Here is a 25,053-nt window from a genome sequence, read left to right as displayed (position 1 = left end):
GCGAAAGATATATATGTGAGCTATATCTAAATCTGAACCGATTTCAATCAAATTTTGCACACTTGACTATACTATTAATTGTACTCCTAGTGCAAAATTTCAACCAAATTCGGCCAAAAATCTGGCTTCTGGGTCCATATTAGTGCATATCGGGCGAAAGATATATATGGGAGCTATATCTAAATCTGAACCGATTTCTTCCAAAATCAATAGGGTTCTATTCTGACCCAAAAAAGGAACACGTGCCAAATTTGAAGGCGAGCGGACTTATATTGCGACCTAGACTTTGATCACAAAAATGTGTTCACAGACAGACGGACGGACGGACAGACGGACATGGTTATATCGACTCAGGGAACCACCCTGAGCATTATTGCCAAAGACACCATATGTCTACCTCGTCTCCTTCTGGGTGTTACAAACATATGCACTAACTTATAATACCCTGTTCCACAGTGTGGCGCAGGGTATAAAAAGTGGGGACTAAAACCAAAAATTGTGCATTGGTTATACACGGCAGTAGTTGGATCTATAATGCTATATGGTGTTGTAGTCTGGTGGCCGGCACTTCAGAAACCGACTTGTTTAGATAAAGTTCAGTGTATGGCGAGCTTATGTATCTCAGGGGCATTTAGCAAGACAGGAACAGACTCCCTTAATGTCATGCTACATATATTGCCTTTAGACATTTTGGCCAAACAGTCAGCTGCAAAAACGGCCATAGACTGCCGCAAATCTCTTAACGAGATGGCTGAGCAGTACAATATTCACCTAATATGGGTGCCTGGCCATAGGAACATACCGGGGAACTGCGAAGCAGATGTGTTAGCAAGGCTAGGAACTACTTTACATATTCCAGGGGAACTAGATATGCTAGTGTTCTCAAGGCGTCAGATAGCACTCCTGATATCTGCTATAACGGGTCGCTGCCTGATAGGCGAATTTGCAAAAACTATGGGTGCGAAGTATAATGACTATTGTATAAGCTTTCATGATGTGGAGGAAAAGCAATCAATCCGATTTGTCTGAAATTGGAAATCTAGGGTTATTTTAGGACCCCAAATAGGTGTGTCAAAAATGGTGTCTATCGGTCCATGTTTTGGTATAGCCTTCATATAGACCGATCTCTTACTTCTTGGGTTTCCAGAAACCGTAGTTTTTACACCCTCAAAAAAAATCGCTTCTGTAACATATACCCCAAACATATTTTGTTTCAAGCATATATATTTTCAGGATTTGTCCAAAAAATATTGTTTGTATTGTTCAAACATATTATGTTTCACCTTAGGGCATGCACTGGTAGTAAACAATTTTAATAAAATTTTCTTTGTGTGGATATTTTTTTAAGGCACCAATTGCTTACTTCCATTATTTTACTGGCAGCATACTCACTAGGTCTCTCTTTCTAAACACATATATGTTTATAGGCTATTTCCAAATAAATATATGGTTGCATCTAAGCATATTATATTTACAAATATTTTATGTCCCAAACATAATATGTTCTAACATATTAACATCTATGTTCCAAACATATTATGCTAGTTTATGAGCTTTATATGCTTGCACTTAAAAATATTGTGTTAAAAAATTTCAGTTCCAAACATATAATTTTTACACCCAAACATATGAAAAACAGTCGTTTTCGTCCGTGTATCAAATTTGCCTGAAATTTGAAATCTGCAGATTTATTTTTAGGACCATAAATAGGTGTTGCGAATAAAGTGTGTATCGGTACAGATTTTGATATATCCCCCTTATAAACCGGCCTTCCGATTTGGGGTCTAATTCTGTGGGATTTTTAGAACCACAATTTGATGTGCTGAATTTTGTATGTATCATTGCATGTTTTTGGCATAGCATCTATATGGACTGACCGAACTTACTGCTGTATATACTTGTTTTTATTCTTTTTTTTGTAATCATTGCTCTATTGTTGTAAAAATTCCTTTTATGCAAATAAAAGTTGGTAGTAAATTTTCTATGCGTTTCTATCATATTTCATATTTAAATCAATGCTAGAAACTACAACAAAAGACCAAAGTAAGGAAAAGATTTATGGTATTTGTATAGCAACCGCTATTCACCAGCATAGCCGTTTTGTTATCCTCTTCTAAGAGAACTGATTGTATGAGGGAGGGAGGAGATTGTAAAAAGAATGTATTGGTTTTATCCTAGCGATATAGCGATATAGAGTAGCTAGTATCATCCCACTTCTGGTATTCGGATAATATTTTGAGTTTTTCTTGTATTTTCAGGAAATGGAGGAGATTGGTTGTTTGTTATGAAAATTTATTATTTGCATTTTGGTCATTGTATTTGCTAGTAACTGAAGCAATGAAGTATTTTTATGCAAAACTTATAATTTTATATGCGAATAAAACCCCATTTAGATATTTTCAATGGAAATGAATTGTAAGATAATATGATATTCGTTATTTATGAACTAGAGAGCTCCTAATGGAAATTGGTGGTAACAATTTGTGGTGATTGCAGTTTACATTGTTGAAATATTGGATTTTAAATTGGTGCAATTTACCAAGACATACTCTGATTCATATGAAAGCGAGTAAAAATTAATACAATGGCCAAGAAATGTAAATTGGATAATACATTTAAACAAACGTGATTATGCAACCTACATTTTTACATACGAGTTTTTCACCATATATAGAATACGTTTTTTATTAAAATTTAATTTTGAGAATAGAGCATTCTTGATAAGGTTTTTCTTCTAACTAAAATAAAAAAGAAAACGTTTGTACTAAAATTTTGACAAAATTTTCTATAGAAGTAAAATTTTGACACAATTTTTTATAGAAATAAAATTTTGACAAAATTTTCAATAGAAAAAAAATTTTGACAAAATTTTCTGTAGAAATAAAATTCTGACAAAATTTTCTGTAGAAATAAAATTCTGACAAAATTTTCTATAGAAATAAAATTTTGACAAAATTTTCTATAAAACTAAAAGTTTGATAAAATTTTGACAACATTTTCAATAGAAATAAAATTTTGACCAAATTTTCTATTGAAATAAAATTCTGACAAAATTAACTGTAAAAAAGTATATACAGCACTAAGTTCGGCCGGGCCGAATCTTAAATACCCACCACCATGAACAAAATATTAGGGTTTCCTTTGAAATTTCAGGAGGGCTTGAGGACTTGGGGACACTTCCCGAAGAAAAATCTAAAGATTTCACCTATGAGGACTATATCAGATTCTGGATTTATAAGAACCATTTTTGTTTGAATTTTAGAGGAATCATTAACATCTCTTGTAAGTGTGCAAGAAAATTATAAAATAACGTCTTGATTTGAAATCTTAAATCTGTAGAAGTAAAATCTGGAAATTTTACATTGAGTTTCAAGCAATTTGCATGATCAGTGCGCCTTCTACACCCTCAAGAAGTGAAGTCGGTCTATATGGAGGCATTACCAAATGGACCAATAAAAACTTAATCCGATACACGTTTTTGTGAGACTAAAATACCAGAATATTTACAATTTCAGGCAAATCAGATAAAAACTACGGTTTCTAGAAACCCAAGGAGTTAAACCGGGAGATCGTTTTTATGGGGGCTATACTAAAATATGGACCGATACTCACCGTTTTCGGCACACCTCTTTATGGCCCGCAAATACCACTAGATTTCCAATTTTAGGCAAATTGCATAAAAACTTCGGATTCTAGAAGCCCAAGAAGTAAAATCGGGAAATCGGTCTATATGGGGGCTATACCAAAATATGGACCGATACTCACCATTTTCGGCACACCTCTTTATGGTCCTAAAATACCTCTAGATTTCCAATTTCAGACAAATGGGATAAAAACTACGTTTTCTATAAGCCCAAGACCCCCAAATCGGGAGGTCGTTTTATTTGGGGACCATACCAAAACATGGACCGATACTCACAATTTTTGGCACACGTATTTGTGGTCCTACAGTACCTCTAGATTTCCAATTTCTGGTAAATTGAATAAAAACTGCGGTTTCTATAAGCCCAAGAAGTAAAATCGGGAGATCGGTCTATATAGGGGCTATACCAAAATATGGACCGATACTCACAATTTTTGGCACACGTATTTGTGGTCCTACAATACCTCTAGAGTTCCAATTTCAGGTAAATTGAATAAAACCGCGGTTTCTATAAGCCCAAGAAGTAAAATCGGGAGATCGGTCTATATGGGGGCTATACCAAAACATGGACCGATACTCACCATTTTTGGCACACCTCTTTATGGTCATAAAATACCTCTAGATTTCAAATTTCAGGCAAATTGGATAAAAACTACGATTTCTATAAGCCAAAGACCCCAAATCGGGAGGTCGGTTTATATGGGGACTATATCAAAACTTGGACCGATATAGCCCATCTTCGAACTTGACCTGCCTGCAAACAAAACACGAGCCTGTGCCAAATTTCGGGACGATAGCGCCATTATTGAAGGCTGTAGCGTGATTACAACAGACAGACAGACGGACAGACGGACATGCTTATATCGTCTTAGAATTTCTCCCTGATCAAGAATATATATACTTTATATAGTCGGAAATCGATATTTCGATGTGTTACAAACGGAATGACAAACTTATTATACCCCCGTCACCATTTTATGGTGGTGGGTATAATAAAATTCTGAGAAAATTTTCTATAAAAATAAAATTTTCTATAGAAATAAAGTGTTGCAAAATTTTCTATAGAAATAAAATTTTTACAAAATTTTCTCTAGAAAAAAAATTTTGATAAAATTTTCTCTCGAAATAGAATTCTGACAAAATTTTCTATAGTAATAAAATTTTAACAAAATTTTCTCTAGAAATAAAATTTTGACAAAATTTTCTACTGAAATAAAATTTTGACAAAAATTTTTCTAGAAATAAAATTTTGATAAAATTTTCTCTAGAAATAAAATTCTGACAAAATTTTCTCCAGTAATAAAATGTTGACAAAATTTTCTCTAGAAATAAAATTTTGACAATTTTTTTTTCACAAATAAAATATTGGTAAAATTTTGTATAGAAATAACATTTTCACAAAATTTTTTATAAAATTTTACAAAATTTTGTATAGAAATAAAATTTTCTATAGAAATAAAATTTTGACAAAATTTTCTATAGTAGTACACTTTTGACAAAATTTTCCATAGAACTAACAGTTTGATAAAAATTTGACAAAATTTTAAATAGAAATAAAATTTTGACAAAATTTTCTATAGATATAAAATTTTCTATAGAAATAAAATTTCGACAAAATTTTCTATAGAAATAAAATTTTGATAAAATTTTCTATAGAAATAAAATTTCGACAAAATTTTCTATAGAAATAAAATTTCGATAAAATTTTCTGTAGTAATAAAATTTTTACAAAATTTTCCATGGAACTAAAAGTTTGATAAAATTTTTAATAGAAATAAAACTTTGCTAACATTTTCTATAGAAATAAAATTTTGACAAAATTTTCAATAGAAAAAAATTTTTGACTAAATTTTCTGTAGAAATAAAATTCTGACAAAATTTTCTATACAACTAAAAGTTTGATAACATTTTCAATAGAAACAAAATTTTGACAAAATTTTATATTGAAATACAATTTTGACAAAATTTTCTAAAGTAATAAACTTTTGACAAAATTTTCCATAGAACTAAAAGTTTGATAAAATTTTGGCAAAATTTTCTATAGCAATAACATTTTGGCCAAATTTTTCTATAGGAATACAATTATTTCGACAAAATTTTTTATAGAAATAAAGTTTTGACAAAATTTTCTATAGAAATAAAATTTTGACAAAATTCGTTTTGTTTGTTATTGTTGGCTTCTCTTCAATCGTTATTGTTGTTGTTTTTTTTTTATCTCAGCTTAAAGCCATGCATTGACTAAACTACAAGTGTAGCTTAACCAACAGAGGAAAAGTATGCTTGTCAAATTTATTTGGGCAAAGCCCTATAGACTGCAAGATGGTTGGATGTACAGCTGTTTCGGAATTACCACATTCCTCATCAGCATCCTCTACTTGCAGCAAAACTATCAACCAATTATCAGAATAAATTCGGGTAATTCACTCAACCCAACGTGAACTACACTTGAACCTCCCGAATTCTGATAATTGGTTGATAGTTTTGCTGCAAGTAGAGGATGCTGATGAGGAATGTGGTAATTCCGAAACAGCTGTACATCCAACCATCTTGCAGTCTATAGACAAGCATACTTTTCCTCTGTTGGTTAAGATACACTTGTAGTTTAGTCAATGCATGGCTTTAAGCTGAGATAAAAAAAAAACAACAATAACGATTGAAGAGAAGCCAACAATAACAAACAAAACGAATGAAGATAGAGGAAGCACGCTCAAAAACAAACCCAGCCAAATACATACAAATCGATGATTTGAGTTTGGCAAAGGAAAAGAGATATGCTGGCAAATTTGTTTAGGCAGTAGCCGACTATCAAACCCTTTTTCGGGAGGTTCAAGTGTAGTTCACGTTGGGTTGAGTGAATTACCCGAATTTATTCTGATAATTGGTTGATAGTTTTGCTGCAAGTAGAGGATGCTGATGAGGAATGTGGTAATTCCGAAACAGCTGTATATCCAACCATCTTGCAGTCTATAGGGCTTTGCCCAAATAAATTTGACAAGCATACTTTTCCTCTGTTGGTTAAGCTACACTTGTAGTTTAGTCAATGCATGGCTTTAATTTTAAATTTTCTATAGAAATAAAATTTTGACAAATTTTTCAATAGAAAAAAATGTTGTCCAAATTTTCTATAGAAATAAAATTTTGACAAAATTTTCTATAGAAATAAAATTTTGACAAAATTTTCTATAGAAATACAATTTTGACCCAATTTTCTATAGAAATAAAATTTTCACAAAATTTTCTATAGAAATAAACTTTGCACAAAATGTTCTATAGAAATAAATTTTTTACAAACGTTTCTATAGAAATAAAATTTTTACAAACGTTCCTATAGAAATAAAATTTTGACAAAATTTTCTATAGAAATAAAATGTTTCAAAATTTTCTCCAGAAATAAAATTTTGACAAAATATTCTATAGAAATAAAATTTGGCAACATTTTCTAAAGATATAAAATTTTGACACATTTTCTACAGAAATAAAATTTTGATAACATTTTCTACAGAAATAAAATTTTGACAAAATTTTCAATAGAAAAAAAATTTTGACTAAATTTTCTAATGAAATAAAATTTTCTATAGAAATAAAAATTTGTCAAAACTTTCTAAAGAAATAAAATTTATGACAAAGTTGTGCATAGAAAGAAAATGTTGACAATATTTTTTATAGAAATAATATTGTGATAAAATTTCGACAGAAATAAAATTTTAACAAAATTTTCTATAGAAAACAAGTAAGTAAAGTCTAAAGTCGGGCGGGGCCGACTATATTATACCCTGGACCACTTTGTAGATCTAAATTTTCGATACCATTCACATCTGTCAAATGTGTTGGTTTGTCCCATATACATACATTTAAATATCACTCGATTGGGACAGAATTTGATAGACTTTTACAAAATCTATAGACTCAAAATTTAAGTTGGCTAATGCACTAGGGTGGAACACAATTTTAGTAAAAAAATATGGGAAACATTTAAATCTGAAGCAATTTTAATGAAACTTCGCAAAACTTTATTTATGATTTATCGCTCGATATATATATGTATTAGAAGTTTATGAAAATTAGAGTCATTTTTACAACTTTTCGACTAAGCAGTGGCGATTTAACAAGGAAAATGTAGGTATTTTGACCATTTTTGTCGAAATCAGAAAAACATATATATGGGAGCTATATCTAAATCTGAACCGATTTCAATCAAATTTAGCGCACGTGACTACACTACTAATTGTACTCCTAGTGCAAAATTTCAACCGACTTGGGCCAAAACTCTGGCTTCTGGGGCCATATAAGTCCATATCGGGCGAAAATATATATGGAAACTATATCTAAATCTGAGCCGATTTCAATCAACTTTGGCCCACATGATTATACTACCAATTGTACTCCTTGTGCAAAATTTCAAGCTAATCGGGATAAAACTCTGGCTTCTGGGTCCATATAAGTGCATATCGGGCGAAAGATTTATATGGCACCTATATCTAAATCTGAATCGATTTCAACCAAATTTGGCACGCATAGCTACAATGCTAAATCTACTCCCTGTGCAAAATTTCAACCAAATTGGGCCAAAACTCTGGCGTTTAGGATCATATTAGTCCATATCGGACGAAAGATATATATGGGAGCTATATCTAAATCTGAACCGATTTCAATCAAATTTGGCACACATGACTATACTACCAGTTGTACTCCTTGTGCAAAATTTCAATCAAATTGGGCCAAAACTCTGGCTTCTGGGGCCATATAAGTCTATATCGGGCGAAAAATATATATGGAAGCTATATCTAAATCTGAACCGATTTCAATCAAATTTGGCACACATGACTATACTACCAATTGTACTCCTTGTGCAAAATTTCAACCAAATTCGGCCGAAAATCTGGCTTCTGGGGCCATATAAGTCCATATCGGGCGAAAGATGTATATGGAAGCTATATCTAAATCTGAACCGATTTCAATCAAATTTTGCACACTTGACTATACGACTAAGTGTTATGTTTATACAAAATTTCGAGTAAATCGTTATAAAACTTTGGCTGCTGGGTCCATATTAGTGCATATCGGGAGAAAGATATATATGGGAGCTATATCTAAATCTGAACCGATTTCTTCCAAAATCAATAGGGTTCTATTCTGACCCAAATTAGGAACATGTGCCAAATTTGAAGGCGATTGGACTTAAATTGCGACCTAGACTTTGATCACAAAAATGTGTTCACAGACAGACGGACGGACGGACGGACGGACGGACGGACAGACGGACAGACGGACATGGTTATATCGACTCAGGGACCCACCCTGAGCATTATTGCCAAAGACACCATGTGTCTATCTCGTCTCCTTCTGGGTGTTACAAACATATGCACTAACTTATAATACCCTGTTCCACAGTGTGGTGCAGGGTATAAAAATGTTGTCAAATTTTTTTATATATATAAAAATTTTGACAAAATTTAAAAAAAAAATTAACAAAATTTCCCATAGAAATAAAATGTTGACAAAATTTTCAATAGAATATTTTATTTCTAAATTTTGACAAAATTTGCTATAGAAATAAAATAAAATTTATAATATTAATATTTTGACAAATTTTCTATAGAAATAAAATTTTGAAAATATTTTCTATAGAAATAACATTGTGACAAAATTTTCTGTAGAAATAAAATTTCGACAAAATTTTCTATCGAAATAAAGTTTCGACAAAATTTCTACAGAAATAAAATTTTGAGAAAGCTTTCTATTGAAATAAAATATGGACAAAATTTTCTGTAGAAATAAAATTTTGACAAAATTTTCTATAGAAATAAAATTTTGATACAATTTTCTATAGAAATAAAATTTCGACAAAATTTTCTATCGAAATAAAGTTTTGACAAAATTTCTACAGAAATAAAATTTTGAGAAAGCTTTCTATTGAAATAAAATATGGACAAAATTTTCTATAGAAATAAAATTTTCACAAAATTTTCTATAGAAATAAAATTTATGACAAAGTTGTGTATAGAAAGAAAATGTTGACAATATTTTTTAATAAATAAAAATAAAAATGTGATAAAATTTCGACAGAAATTTTATCACATTTGGCTTCTCTTCAATCGTTATTGTTGTTTTTTTGATCTCAGCTTAAAGCCATGCATTGACTAAACTACAAGTGTAGCTTAACCAACAGGGGAAAAGTATGCTTGTCAAATTTATTTTGTCAAAATTTTCTATAGAAATAAAGTAAAATTTTGACAAAATTTGCTATAGAAATAAAATAAAATTTTGTGAAAATGTTCTATAGAAATAACATTGTGAAAAAAATTTCTATAGAAATAAAATTTTGACAATATTTTCTATAGAAACAAAATTTGACAAAATTTTCTATAGAAGTAAAATTTTGACAAAGTTTTCTATAGAAATAAAATGTTGACAAAATTTTCCATAGAAATAAAATTTTTAAAAAATTTTTGGCATTTTAACGCTATTTTTTAATGAAATAAAATTTTGACAGAATTTCTACAGAAATAAAAATTTGATAAAATTTTCTATAGAAATAAAATTTTGACAAAATTTTCTAAAGAAGTAAAATTTTGAGAAAAATTTCTACAGAAATAAAATTATGCTTTGTTTCATGTTTGTTTGGCGACAAAACCTTACATATATCCCCCTTAACAACTTACCCCTTCAATGATTTCTAAAATCATGCCATTCCATTTGCCTGTTGCTTTATCCAAGCTGCCATATTTGTTATCCTCTTGTAGCCGAAACGTATAAGAAAATCCCAATTTCTTTCCCAATTCTTCGATTAGTTCAATGCCAAAACCTTCAAATTGATCATTGCCTTCTAGTTTGGTGGGTGAGTCTTTAAGCATTCCATATGGTTCACTCTGGAAAAATAAAGGATAAAATGACATTGAATATCAACTAAAAGTATATACACCCAATATTCGATGTAATTGACTTACTATGGCTGTGATTACAACAAAACTCTTGTTTACCAATGAACGCATATCCATGTCAGCACTTGCTATAGCTGGAGGACGATCTATGGTAACCCCCTCTTCAGTTTTCCAAGTGCCAATCTTTTGCATACCAGATACAGTCAATTCAACCACATCCAAGCTAAAGGAGCTTCGCAGGCCTTCATAGTCGAATTTTATTTCACCACTTAAACCTTCAATGCTTAACTTAAGGTAGCAAAAATGCAAATAATCTCAATTATTTCGTTATAAAACTAAAAGATTTATGTTTGCAATCTTTTTTTTTTAATTTTTATTCTTACCGATTTCATATAATTGAGTAATGTGTAGCCTTTATCCCATGAACTGTCATCATTACAATTTAAAGAGTCCGGACGAAATTGAACATGGTTGAATGTTTCAGCGAGCAGTTGAACGCCATCGTATACTAAGGCCATGTTGGTAGTTAAGGGGCATGATACTGTCGACATATTATCATTGTATAAGAAGACACAAAATTGGAGAATTAAGAAACAAAGCTTTATTAAAAATGGGAGAAAATTAAAAAACGGAAAAGAAAACGGCGACTGTGGACATTAACTCCGAAATCGAAATCGAAAAAAAAATTTAAAAAATTTAAAATGCACCCAAAGAAGGAATGTAATCATCTCAAATATGCTTTGAGAACAATATGTATTTTGTTTGTGAAACGTAATGTCTGCAGTTGCCTTTATTGCCCTCTGGAAATCTGTGACAATGTTCACGTTTTGTGGTCTCGTGTTATTTCCGAACCGTTTAACACATTCCATTACGGCAGGCACTTTAGCCTGCAGGATTGCGCTGTGATCAGGTAATCGTAATGGGATCTTGAGTCTGCGTTCTGCACATGTACGCCCAGTCCAGTCCTTTCACCCATCTTCGATCCATCCAGGTATCAGTTATTTCGCTCTGGTATATGCTCTGTAGTCCCATTCTCCCAGATCTTCTGTAGATCTTTAGTCTAATATAGACTCCAAGGCTCTGGTTGAATGAAGACCACATTGCCCCAGACAACATTTTAGTTGGACCCTTTGGATTCAGACCCCATTTAGAGCCTACCGCTCTTTGGCACAGTGCCCAACGTCAATAGGCGTTCTCGGTTTTTTTTATGTCTCTCTTCCAATTCAATTTTTTAAGTTCTAAGGTTATTCATAAGTTCTTTCCGGTTCGATATAGTGGGCAATTTTAATCCTTCTAGTTAATAGGAATAATTCAATTTTTTGCCTTTCCCAAACTTTTTTATTAATTTTGACAGAATTTCCTATTGAAATGATATTTCGACAAAATTTCCTACAGATATAAAATTCTGGCAAAATCTTCCATAGAAATGAAATCGAGACAAATTTCCCTTTAGAAATAAATTTTTAACAAAAATGAAATTTTGTCTAAAAAAAATTACATTTTTGACAAAATTTCAAAAAAATTAAATTTTGACAAAATTTTCTAAAGAAATTACATTTTTACAAAATGAACAGAAATTAAATTTTTGAAAAAAATTCTAAAAGAAATTACTTTTGTTAGAAAATTTCTAAGAGATATGAAATTGTGACATTTGCTATAGAAATGAAATTTTGTTAAAATTTCTTTTAAAAATTAAATTTCGCTAAAATTTCTTATAGCAATTTTGACGAAATTTCATATAGAAATGAAATTTTAACAAAATTCCCCAGAGAATTGAAATTTTTGACAAAATTTCTAAAAGAAATGAAATCTTGATAAGATTTCTAAGAAACTAAATTTTGACAACATCTCCTATAGAATTGAAATTTCGTCAAAAGTTCTTATACAAATTAAATTTGGACAAAATGTCCTGTAGAAATGATATTTTGACAAAATTTCCTATCGAAATGAAATTATAACAAAATTTCCTATCGAAATGAAATTTTGACAAAATTTCGACGAGAAATGAAATTGTGACAAAATTTCGACAAGAAATGAAGTTGTGACAAAATTTCGACAAGAAATGAAATTTTGACAAAATTTTTTATAGAAATAAAATTTAAAAAAAAATCCTATAGAAATCAATTTTTGACAAAATTTCTTATGGAAATGAATTTTTGACAAAATTTCATATGGAAATGAAATTTTGACAAAATTTCGTATGGAAATGAATTTTATATAGAAATGAAATCTTGACAAGACTACTTATAGAAATGAAATTTTAACAAAATTTCCTACAGAAATGAAATTTTGGCAAAATTTCGACAAGAAACGAAATTTTGACAAAATTTTCTGTAGAAATGAAATTTTGAAAAAAATTTCCTATAGAAATGACATTTTGACAAATTTTCCTATAGAAATGAATGTTTGACAAAATTTCTCATGGAAATGAATTTTTGACAAACTTTCTTATGGAAATGAAATTTTGACAAAATTTCATACAGAAATGAATTTCAAATAGAAATGAAAATTTCATATAGAAATGGAATTTTGACAATATTTCTTATAGAAATGAATTTTTGACAAAATATCTAAATGAAATGATATCTTGACAATATTTCTAAAAGGAATGAAATTTTAACAACATTTCCTATAAAAATGAAATTTTGACAAAATTTCGACAAGAAATGAAATTTTGACAAAAATTAGACAGGAAATGACATTTTGACAAAAGTTCGACAAGAAAATAAATTTTGACAAAATTTTCAATAGAAATGAGAATTTGACAAAATTTCTTATGGAAATGAAATTTTGACAAAATTTCCTATAGAAATGAAATATTGAAAAATTTTCTACAGAATTGAAATTTTGAAAAAAAATCTTATAGAAATGAAAATTTGACGAAATTTCCTAAAAAATGATCTGTTGAGAAAATTTCCTATAGAAATGAAAGTAAAAAAAAATTTTTTTTTGCAAAATTTCATATGGAAATGAAATTTTGACAAAATTTCGTATAGAAATTAATTTTATATAGAAATGAAATCTTGACAAGACTACTTATAGAAATGAAATTTTAACAAAATTTCCTACAGAAATGAAATCTTGACAAAATTTCGACAAGAAATGAAATTTTGACAAAATTTTCTATAGAAATGAAATTTTGAAAAAAAAAATCCTATAGAAATGACATTTTGACAAATTTTCCTATAGAAATGAATTTGTCACAAAATTTCTTATGGAAATGAATTTTTGACAAGATATCTTATGGAAATGAAATTTTGACAAAATTTCCCACAGAAATGAATTTGTGACAAAATTTCATATAGAAATGGAATTTTGACAAAATTTCCTAAAGAAATGGAATTTGGCAAAATTTCCTACAGAAATGAATTTTTGATAAAATTTCATATAGAAATGGAATTTTGACAATATTTCTTATAGAAATGAAGTTTTGACAAAATTTCTAAATGAAATGATATATTGACAATATTTCTAAAAGGAATGAAATTTTAACAAAATTTCCTATAGGAATGAAATTTTGATAAAATTTTGACAAGAAATTAAATTTTGACAAAATTTCGACAGGAAATTAAATTTTGACAAAATTTCGACAGGAAATGAAATTTTGTCAAAATTTCTACAAGAAATGAAATTTTGGCAAAATTTTCAATAGAAATGAAATTTTGACAAAATTTTCGATAGAAATGAAATTTATGGAAAATTTTTCTATAGAAATAAAATTTTGACAAAATTTTCAATAGAAATGAAAATTTGACAAAATTTTCATTTCTAGAAATATTGTCAATATATCACTGTGGAACAGGGTATTATAAGTTAGTGCATATGTTTGCAACACCCAGAAGGAGACGAGATAGACACATGGTGTCTTTGGCAAAAATGCTCAGGGTGGGCTCCTGAGTCGATATAGCCATGTCCGTCTGTCCGTGAACACATTTTTGTAATCAAAGTCTAGGTCGCAGTTTTAGTCCAATCGACTTCAAATTTTGCACAAGTATGTGCTTTGGCTCAGAATAGATTCCTATTGATTTTGGAAGAAATCGGTTCAGATTTAGATATAGCTCCCCTAAATGAAATGATATATTGACAATATTTCTAAAAGGAATGAAATTTTAACAAAATTTCCTATAGGAATGAAATTTTGACAAGAAATTAAATTTTGACAAAATTTCGACAGGAAATTAAATTTTGACAAAATTTCGACAGGAAATGAAATTTTGTCAAAATTTCTACAAGAAATGAAATTTTGGCAAAATTTTCAATAGAAATGAAATTTTGACAAAATTTTCGATAGAAATGAAATTTATGGAAAATTTTTCTATAGAAATAAAATTTTGACAAAATTTTCAATAGAAATGAAAATTTGACAAAATTTTCAATAGAAATGAAAATTTGACAAAATTTCCTAAAGGAATGAAATTTTGACAAAATTTCCTATAGAAATGAAATCTTGACAATATTTCTTATAGAAATGAATTTTCGACAAACTTTCTTATGGAAATGAAATTTTGACAAAATTTCCTATAGAAATGAAATATTGGCAAAATTTCCTACAAAATTGAAATTTTGAAAAAAAAAAATTCTTATAGAAATGAAAATTTGACGAAATTTCCTAAAAAATGAAATGTTGAGAAAATTTCCTATAGAAATGAAAATTTCCTATAGAAATGAGATTAAAACAAGTAAGGAAAGTCTAAAGTCGGACTGGGCCGACTATATAATACCCTGCACCACTTTGTAGATCTAAATTTTAGATACCATATAACATCCGTCAAATGTGTTGGGGGCTATATATAACGGTTTGTCCCAAATACATACATTTAAATATCACTCGATCTGGACAGAATTTGATAGACTTCTACAAAATCTATAGACTCAAAATTTAAGTCGGCTAATGCACTAGGGTGGAACACAATGTTAGTAAAAAAAACGTTTAAATCTGAAGCAATTTTAAGGAAACTTCGAAAAAGTTTATTTATGATTTATCGCTCGATATATATGTATTAGAAGTTTAGAATAATTAGAGTCATTTTTACAACCTTTCGACTAAGCAGTGGCGATTTTACAAGGAAAATGTTGGTATTTTGACCATTTTTGTCGAAATCAGAAAAACATATATATGGGAGCTATATCTAAATCTGAACCGATTTCAACCAAATTTGGCACGCATAGCTACAATGCTAATTCTACTCCCTGTGCAAAATTTCAACTAAATCGGAGTTAAAAATTGGCCTCTTGGTCATATGAGTGTAAATCGGGCGAAAGCTTTATATGGGAGATATATCCAAATCTGAACCGATTTCAAGCAAATTTGGCACGCATAGTTACAACGCAAATTCTACTCCCTATGCAAAATTTCAACTAAATCGGAGCAAAAAATTGGCCTCTGTGGGCAAATGAGTGTAAATCGGGCGAAAGCTATATATGGGAGCTATATCTAAATCTGAACCGATTTTGCTGATATTTTGCAAGTTTTTCGAGACTCATAAAATATTCGGATGTACGGAATTTGAGGAAGATCGGTTGATATACACGCCAATTATGACCAGATCGGTTAAAAATATATATGGCAGCTATATCTAAATATGAACCGATTTTTTCCAAAATCAATAGGGATCGTCTATGAGCCGAAACAGAACCCCATACCAAATTTTAGGACAATCGGACTAAAACTGCGAGCTGTACTTTGCACACAAAAATACATCAACAGACAGACAGACGGACAGACAGACAGACAGACAGACAGACAGACAGACAGACAGACAGACAGACAGACGGACATCGCTAAATCGACTCAGAATTTATTTCTAAGCCGATCCGTATACTAAAGGGTCGGTCTATGATTACTCCTTCTTGGCGTTACATACAAATGCACAAACTTATTATACCCTGTACCAAAGTAGTGGTGAAGGGTATAAAAAATATAGAAATGAAAATTTGACAAAATTTCCTAAAAGAATGAAATTTTGACAGAATTTCCTATAGAAATTATTTTTTTTACAAAATTTCATATGGTAATGAAATTTTGACAATATTTCTTATAGAAATGAATTTTTGACCAACTTTCTTATGGAAATGAAATTTTGACAAAATTTCCTATAGAAATGAAATATTGACAAAATTTCCTACAAAATTGAAATTTAAAAAAAAAATTCTTAAAGAAATGAAAATTTGACGAAATTTCCTAAAAAAATGAAATTTTGAGAAAATTTCATATAGAAATGAAATTAAAAAAAAATTCATATAGAAATGAAAATTTGACAAAATTTCCTAAATGAATGAAATTTTGACAAAATTTCCTATAGAAATGAATTTTTGACAAAATTTCCTATGGAATGGAAGTCACCGTGGTGCAATGGTTAGCATGCCCTCTTTGCGTACACAGGGTACACAGGGTCGTGGGTTGAAACCCAGTTTCGACCAAACACCAAAACATTTTTCAGCTAGTGACATTTCTTAGGGTTTCAAAGCTTCTCTAAGTGGTTTCACTGCAATGTGGAATGCAGTTCGGACTATACAAAGCAGGTCCCTTGTCATTGAGCTTAATATAGAATCGATCAGCACTCAGTGACGAGTCAGCACTCAGCACACATACTTTTTTAGAAAATCTCCCTTAAAAAACGCTTACCATTTTGAAAAGGTTCTTCCGATTCATACAACTCTTTGGCTATGGTCACGACATTTTCCGATTCCGGTGAAACCAAACGTAATCCTGTGATGTTAGTATCTCCATGCTGATAGGGTTCCAAATCAATTGTTTGAAAATCCAAATTGCCAATAATGTAACGATATGCTCCAGTCATTAAGCCAACTTGCTGAGCCTGAAAGCAAACAGTCAATAAAATCAAAGAAAAAAATCAATGCCCCCCCCCCCCCCCACACCCTCTTAAACTTCTCTTTGTAAGCCGCAAATCTAAAATTCCATTTACCTGTTTGAAAAACTCAGGCAATGTGGCTAGTGAACCGACGACCACTAATGAAGTTTCACCCGAATTTTTGATGCGACGCAAAACATTTCGATATTGGCCATTGATGTCGAGTTCATAGCGACGTACAACTATGGTGGGTCCTGCAGTGCCATATAATTGCAAAAGGTCTTTAACAAACATTAGATATTCCGCTGGAAATTTTACAAATGAATTGTTAGAAAATTTTATTTAGATTTTGCCATTGAATGAAAGTCATATTGGTGAATGGAACTTGATGCATGGGCTAACGATGAGGAGAATATGGATCTGTGCTGGTTTATTTATAAACCTATAAAGGCTAGACTTTCTTCATTGTTATAGGAATGTACCCCAAAATGCTCAGAAGGCAGAACAGATTCGGATTTTATCATCATCGTCAGTTAATTTTAGAAAATAGGTAAGGAAAGTTTAAAGCGAGTGGGACTGACTTTACTAAACCGTGCTCAACTTTGTAGATCTACTTTTTCAAATCCTTCAAATTTGTTGGGTGCGTTTGGTGCTATATATAAAGGTTTACGTTCCCATACATGTAGTATGTAAATCTGAACCGATGTAAACAAAAAATGTTCAACAGGTAAATACGACCGAATGTTCGTCCAGGCAAATCTTTTGTACCCTTCACCATGAATTGCATTATAAGTCCTACGAAAGAATTTCGACCACAATCGATTTACTTGGATTTTCGATGGCTAAGTATAACATAGTACTATTTCTCACCATTGTTTTCTAAATTGTAAGTCCATAAGGAGATTATGTTAGATAAAGAGTCAGAGGTATAAGCCTCTTTAATTATCGATCGATTTAAATGAACCAATTTTTCCAATCGTAATTATATGGCCACAATGCAAGCGGATCAAATGAAATTTATTCCTCCAAGAAGTTCCGAAAATCAAATCAGGGATCGCTATATATATAATTGTGAACCAATATGGCTCAAATTATTGCATGGTTATTAGAGGTAACATCGCGTACCAAATTTCAACCGTGTCGGAGGAAATTCTCTCTTGCAAGATGGTTCGGAATTGAAATCCATGTATCGGCATATAAGGAGGATATACCTAAAAATTGTGCGATATGGACCATTTGAAATACCATCCGACCTACATCAATAGAAACTACATGAGCCAAATTTTAAGTCACTATCTTGTTTCATTCGAATGTTAGGATGAGGGTATAAAAATATGGAAGATATATGTCAACATTTTATTTCTATAGAAAATTTTGTGAAAATTTTATTTCTATAGAAAATTTTGTCAAAATTTTATTTCTGCAGAAATTTTTGTCAAAATTTTATTTCTATAAAAAATTTTGTCAAAATTTTATTTCTATAGAAAATTTTGTCAAAATTTTATTTCAATAGCAAATTTTATCAAAATTTTATTTCTATAGCAAATTTTGTCAAAATTTTATTTCTATAGAAAATTTTTTAAAATTTTTGTGTCTATAGAAAATTTCTATAGCAAATTTTGTCAAAATTTTATTTCTCTAGAAATTGCGTCAAAACATTATTTCTATAGAAAGTTTTGTCAAAATATTATTTCTATAGAAAATTTTCTCAAAATGTTATTTCTATAAAAAAGTGTGTCAAAATATTATTTCTATAGAAATTTTTGCCAAATATTATTTCTATAGAAAATTTTGTAAAAATGTAATTTCTATAGAAGGTTAGGTTATGTGGCAGCCCTATGTATCAGGCTCACTTAGACTATTCAGTCCATTGTGATACCACAGTGGTGAACTTCTCTCTTATCACTGAGTGCTGCCCGATTCCATGTTAAGCTCAATGACAAGTGACCTCCGAGCCGAGTCCGAACGGCGTTCCACATTCCAGTGAAACCACTTAGAGAAGCTTTGAAACCCTCAGAAATGTCACCAGCATTACTGAGGTGGGATAATCTACCGCTGAAAAACTTTTTGGTGTTCGGTCGTAGCAGGAATCGAACCCACGACCTTGTGTATGCAAGGCGAGCATGCTAACCAATGCACCACGGTGGCTTCCTAAAATTTTGTCAAAATTTTATTTCTATAGAAAATTTTGTCAAAATTTTATTTATATAGAAAATTTTCACAAAATTTTATTTCTATAGAAAATTTTATTTCTCTAGAAAATTGTGTCAAAACATTATTTCTATAGAAAATTTTGTTAAAATATTATTTCTAGAGAAAATTTTCTTAAAATATTATTTCTATAAAAATTGTGTCCAAATATTATTTCTATATAGAAAATTTTTGTTTTTTTATAGAAAATTTAGTCAAAATTTTATTTATACAGATTTTTTTTTTAAAATTTTTTTTTCTATAGAAAATTTTGTCAACATTTTATTTGTAAAGAAAACATTGTGAAAATTTTATTTCTATAGAAAATTTTGTCAAAATTTTATTTCTATAGAAAATTTTGTCAAAATTTTGTTCGTTTTGTTTTTTTTTTTATTGTTGGTTTTTGTTCTTTAAGCATTGTTGTTGTTTTTTGATTTCAGCTTAAAACCATGCATTGACTAAACTACAAGTGTAGCTTAACCAACAGAGGAAAAGGATGTTTGTCAAATTTATTTGGGCAAAGGCCTATCGACTGCAAGATGGTGGGATGGACGCACGTTTCGGAATTACCACATTCCTCATAAGCATCCTATACTTGCTGCAAAACTATATACAGAAAAATTTGTCAACATTTTATTTCTATAGAAAATTTTGTCAAAATTTTATTTCTACAGAAAATTTTGTCAACATTTTATTTCTAAAGAAAATTTTGTCAAAATTTTATTTCTACAGAAAATTTTGTGAAAATTTTATTTCTATAGAAAATTTTGTAAATATATTATTTCTATAGAAACTTTTGTCAAAAATTTTATTTCTATAGAAAAATTTGCCAAAATTTTGTTTCTATAGAAAAATTTGTCAAAATTTTGTTTCTATAGAAAAATTTGTCAAAATTTTATTTCCATAGAAAAATTTGTCAACATTTTTTTTCAGAAAAATGTATCAAAATTTTATTTCTATAGAAAATTTTGTCCAAACTTTATTTCTATAGAAAACTTTGTCCAAATTTTATTTCTGTAGAAAATTTTGTCAAAATTTTATTTCTGCAGAATTTTTTTTTTTTGTAGAAAATTTGTTAGAAATTTTTTGCAAAATCTTAATTCTACCATTTATAGTAGAATTCTATAAACTGTAGCAACGGTGGTTAGATTTCGCCAAGATATATGGCATAGTTAGGAAAATATGGCGGAAATAAGTTTTTCATATAAAGTTTAGATTTTTTCTAGGACTTTCATCGAAATTTTGATTTTAGGGGGTGAACACGAATTAACGTCATTTTCGCTCTTAGGCACATATTTTATGATATATGGCGAAAATAAGTTTTTCATGTAAACATTTAGATGTTTCGAGGATTACCATCGAAATTTTTATTTTTTGGGGTTAGTCACGAATTAACGTCCTTTTTGCTTTAAGATCCATATTTAGGAAATATGGCCAAAATAAATTTGGCGTATACAAATTTGAATTTTTCAAGGATTTTCATCGAAATTTTGATTTTTGGGCGTGGTCACGAATTAACGTCCCTTTCGCTCTAGGACGCATATTTAAGGAGATATGGCCAAAATAAGTGTTTCATATAAGAATTTTGATGTTTTTTAGGATTTCCATTGAAATTTTGTTTTTATACCCTGCTCCACACTGTGGAACAGGGTATTATAAGTTAGTGCATATGTTTGCAACTCATATGACCACAGAAGCCAAAGTTTAACTCCGATTTAGGCGAAATTTAGTAAAAACAAATAAGGAAAGTCTAAAGTCGGCCGGGGCCGACTATATTATACTCTGCACACCTTTGCAGTTTTGATTTATTGAGAGTGGTCAGGTTAGGTTAAGTGGTCACGATTGAATGTCATATTTAAGGAGATATGGCTGAAGTAAACTTTTCATATACAAATTGGATTTTTTGAGGATTTCCATCGAAATGTTGATTATTTTGGGGAAGTCACGAATTAATGTCACTTTTCGTTGTAAGTCGTATATTTAAGAAAATATGGCCAAAATAGTTTTTCCATAAAAACATTTGAGTTTTTGGGTTAAAAGGGTTAACATCCTTTTCGCTCTAAGACGCATAGTTAAGAAAATATGGCGGAAATAAGTTTTTCATATAAAATGGTGATTTTTTCTAGGACATTTGTTTTTTTTTGGGGGTGGTCACGAATTAACGTTCTTTTAGCTCTTGGCCACATATTTTAGGATATATATGCGAAAATAAGTTTTTCACGTAAAAATTTAGATGTTTCGAAAGATTTATTGCCAAAAAGTTTCTCATTAATAAAATTTGCATTTTTCGGCGGTGGTCAGGAATGAACATTCTTTTCGCTTTAAAACCCATATCTGGAGATATGGCTAAAATAAATTGCCCATATAATAATTTGAATGCTTCGAGGATTTTCATCGACATTTAAATTTTTTGGGGGTGGTCATAAATGAACGTCCTTTTCGCTATAAGACCCATATTTAGGACATATGAAAATTTGCATTTTTCGAGGATTTTCATTGAAATTTTAATTCATTTTAATGGTCACGAATTAACGCCCTTTTTGCGCTAGGACGCATATGTAAGGAAAAAATGCAACATACCTGATTCATAGACAATGGTAAATGACTCCCATCCCAAAGTTGTTACCAAATCCTTTAGAGCTTTGGCCAATTGTAATGGCTGTGGGTGTAGATTAATTGTCGATAACTGTGCACTAAAATCCCAACGTGTATCCATAAATGGCAACTCTTTGGCGTCACAAATACCCATTGCATGTTTTGCAGCCATATTTGTTGAGGGTCCAAAAACAGCTACAAGATTTTGCTGGTAACGAAATAAAAAGAAAAGTATGACTTAAAAAATTCATTGGAGAAAACTTCGAAACAAAAGCCAAAGCCAACATTTATTATGGCCAAAAAAAACTTTTGTCTTGGTCAAAATTTTGTTTTAGTTTGTTATCTTTTTCACTCGTACTATTTTCTTTTTGGCTACAATTTTATGCTTTGGTTGGCACATCGGAATTTCCGTCGGAACTGTTGATGATGATGATACGTACAAATAATTTTTAAACGTAAAAGATCTTTGCTCACTTACCCGTAAACTTTTGCAAAGTTTTTTCGATGTGCCAAAGGCATCGCCTGCATCAATCTCAATGGTCACTCCGTGTAGACGTAAGTCTTCATTATTTTCATTTGCTTTGTTTATGGCCAATTGAAAGATTCTCATCATATCTGGATTGTCGGCTTCATAAATCAATGCTAAATAATATGAAAAAGTTGAAAGGTAATGTTATTTATTGAAGACATTTCTCTAATTCTGCGCTAAAGATGAGCTTAGATGGGAAATGGAGACTAAATAATTCACCCATAAGTGAAACTGTCATGGCACGTGGATTATAAGCTGTACCTTAGATCTTTTTTGAGTATGAAAGTTTTTAAATTTTCAAAAAATCGGGCAAATGGGAACCCTCTCCTCTCCTTCACTCATCACCGACCAGATAGCGGAGAATCACGTACGCTATATTCATTTCACAAACTACCTAAAACCTTCAAGTAAACCGACGAAGTTTAGATTTTCCACTATTCCCCTTCCCCAACCACATATTGAAAAATCATGCACTCTGTATTAATTTAATCACTTGCTTCCACGGTCTCTGTAAATTTCAAGTAAATTGGAATAGAGAAGTCGGTAGCACCCTTAACCTTCCCTGATACCAGACAATCAGGGAACTTTTCTTCAAGTTTCTTACGGCCTTTGTAAATTTCAAGTAAACTTGACAATATTTCAGTTTTAGAGGAGTTTAGAAGAGTTTCAGAGGACCAAGTATCGAAAAAATGATGTAGCCTATCTTTGTGTAGACGTCACTCCCAACATTCCCTGTAAATTTGAAGCAAATCATGAGCCCAATTTCCAAAAAACTGGGCGACTCTTCCCGACCAAACATCAGGTACCCTATCAGGTTCCCCCTCCGAGATCAAAACTCGAAAAATAATGTAGAGGACATTTGCCTAGACGGCAACTTTAACTACCGCACCTTTAACTTTCGCTGAAAAAAAATTACAACATTTTCTATAGAAACAAAATTGTGACAACATTTTCTATAGAAACAAAATTGTGACAACATTTTCTATAGAAATAAAATTTTCCCAAAATTTCCTTTAGAATTGAAATTTTGACACAATTTTCTATAGAAATAAAATTTTGACCACATTTTCTAGAGAAATAAAATTTTGACAAAATACTCTAGAGAAATAAAATTTTGACAAAATTTTCTATAGAAATAAAATTTTGACGAAATTTTCTATAGAATTAAAATTTTGACAAAATTTACTATAGAAATAAAGTTTTGACAAAATTTTCTATATAAATAAAATTTTGACAAAATTTTCTATAAAAATAAAATTTTGACAAAATTTTCTACATAAATAAAATTTTAACAACATTCTCAATAGAATTAAAATTTTGACAAAATTTCCTATAGAATTGAAATTTGGACAAAATGTTCTATAGAAATTAAATTTTGACAAACTTTTCTATAGAAATAAAATTTTGACAAAATTTTCTATATAAATAAAATTTTGACCACATATTTTTGACAAAATATTCTAGAGAAATAAAATTTTGACAAACTTTTATATAGAAATAAAATTTTGACACAATTTTCTATAGAAATAAAATTTTGACCACATATTTTTGACAAAATATTCTAGAGAAATAAAATTTTGACAAAATTTTCTATAGAAATAAAATTTTGACGAAATTTTCTATAGAATTAAAATTTTGACAAAATTTACTATAGAAATAAAGTTTTGACAAAATTTTCTATATAAATAAAAATTTGACAAAATTTTCTATAAAAATAAAATTTTGAGAAAATTTTCTACAGAAATAAAATTTTAACAACTTTCTCAATAGAATTAAAATTTTGACAAAATTTCCTATAGAATTGAAATTTGGACAAAATTTTCTATAGAAATAAAATTTTGACAAACTTTTCTATAGAAATAAAATTTTGACAAAATTTTCTATATAAATAAAATTTTGACAAAATTTTCTATATAAATAAAATTTTGACAAAATTTTCTATAGAAATAAAACTTTGAGAAAATTTTCTATAGAAATAAAATTTTGACAAAATTTTCTATAGAAATACAATTTTGACAAAATTTTCTATAGAAATAAAATTTTAAGAAAATTTTCTAGAGAAATAAAATTTTGAAAAAATTTTCTATCGAAATTAAATTTTAACAAAATTTTCTTCAGAATTGAAATTTTGACAACATTTTCTATAGAAATCAAATGTTGACAAACTTTTCGATAGAAATAAAATTTTGACAAAATGTGCTATAGAAATAAAATTTTGACAAAATGTTCTATAGAAATAAAATTTTGACAAAATTTTCTATAGAAATAAAATTTTGACAAAATTTTTATAGAAATAAGATTTTGACAAAATTTTCTATAGAAATAAAATTTTGAAAAACTTTTCTATAGAAATAAAATTTTGACAAAATTTTCTATAAATATAAAATTGTGACAAAATTTTCT

General features: G+C 29.7%; 1 protein-coding gene across 3 annotated transcripts in view; it reads right to left on the bottom strand.

The window, feature by feature from the left end:
* The window catches only part of LOC142222248 (glutamate receptor ionotropic, kainate 2-like), a 79,786-nt gene that overhangs the window by 51,472 nt on the left and 3,261 nt on the right, over positions 1-25,053 (bottom strand). For all 3 annotated transcript variants that reach the window (XM_075292263.1, XM_075292265.1, XM_075292264.1), the window contains exons 2-8: positions 22,600-22,763; positions 22,107-22,329; positions 17,451-17,641; positions 17,150-17,342; positions 10,908-11,065; positions 10,591-10,812; positions 10,306-10,512 (exon numbers count right to left, since the gene is read on the bottom strand). In XM_075292263.1, coding sequence (XP_075148378.1) covers positions 10,306-10,512; positions 10,591-10,812; positions 10,908-11,065; positions 17,150-17,342; positions 17,451-17,641; positions 22,107-22,329; positions 22,600-22,763 — 1,358 coding nt within the window. The remainder of the gene's footprint in view (positions 1-10,305; positions 10,513-10,590; positions 10,813-10,907; positions 11,066-17,149; positions 17,343-17,450; positions 17,642-22,106; positions 22,330-22,599; positions 22,764-25,053) is intronic.

Source organism: Haematobia irritans, chromosome 1, assembly GCF_050003625.1.
Source record: "Haematobia irritans isolate KBUSLIRL chromosome 1, ASM5000362v1, whole genome shotgun sequence".
Taxonomy (NCBI): domain Eukaryota; kingdom Metazoa; phylum Arthropoda; class Insecta; order Diptera; family Muscidae; genus Haematobia; species Haematobia irritans.
The sequence above is the reverse complement of the archived record's forward strand: the minus strand, read 5'-3'. Positions and strand labels throughout refer to the sequence as shown.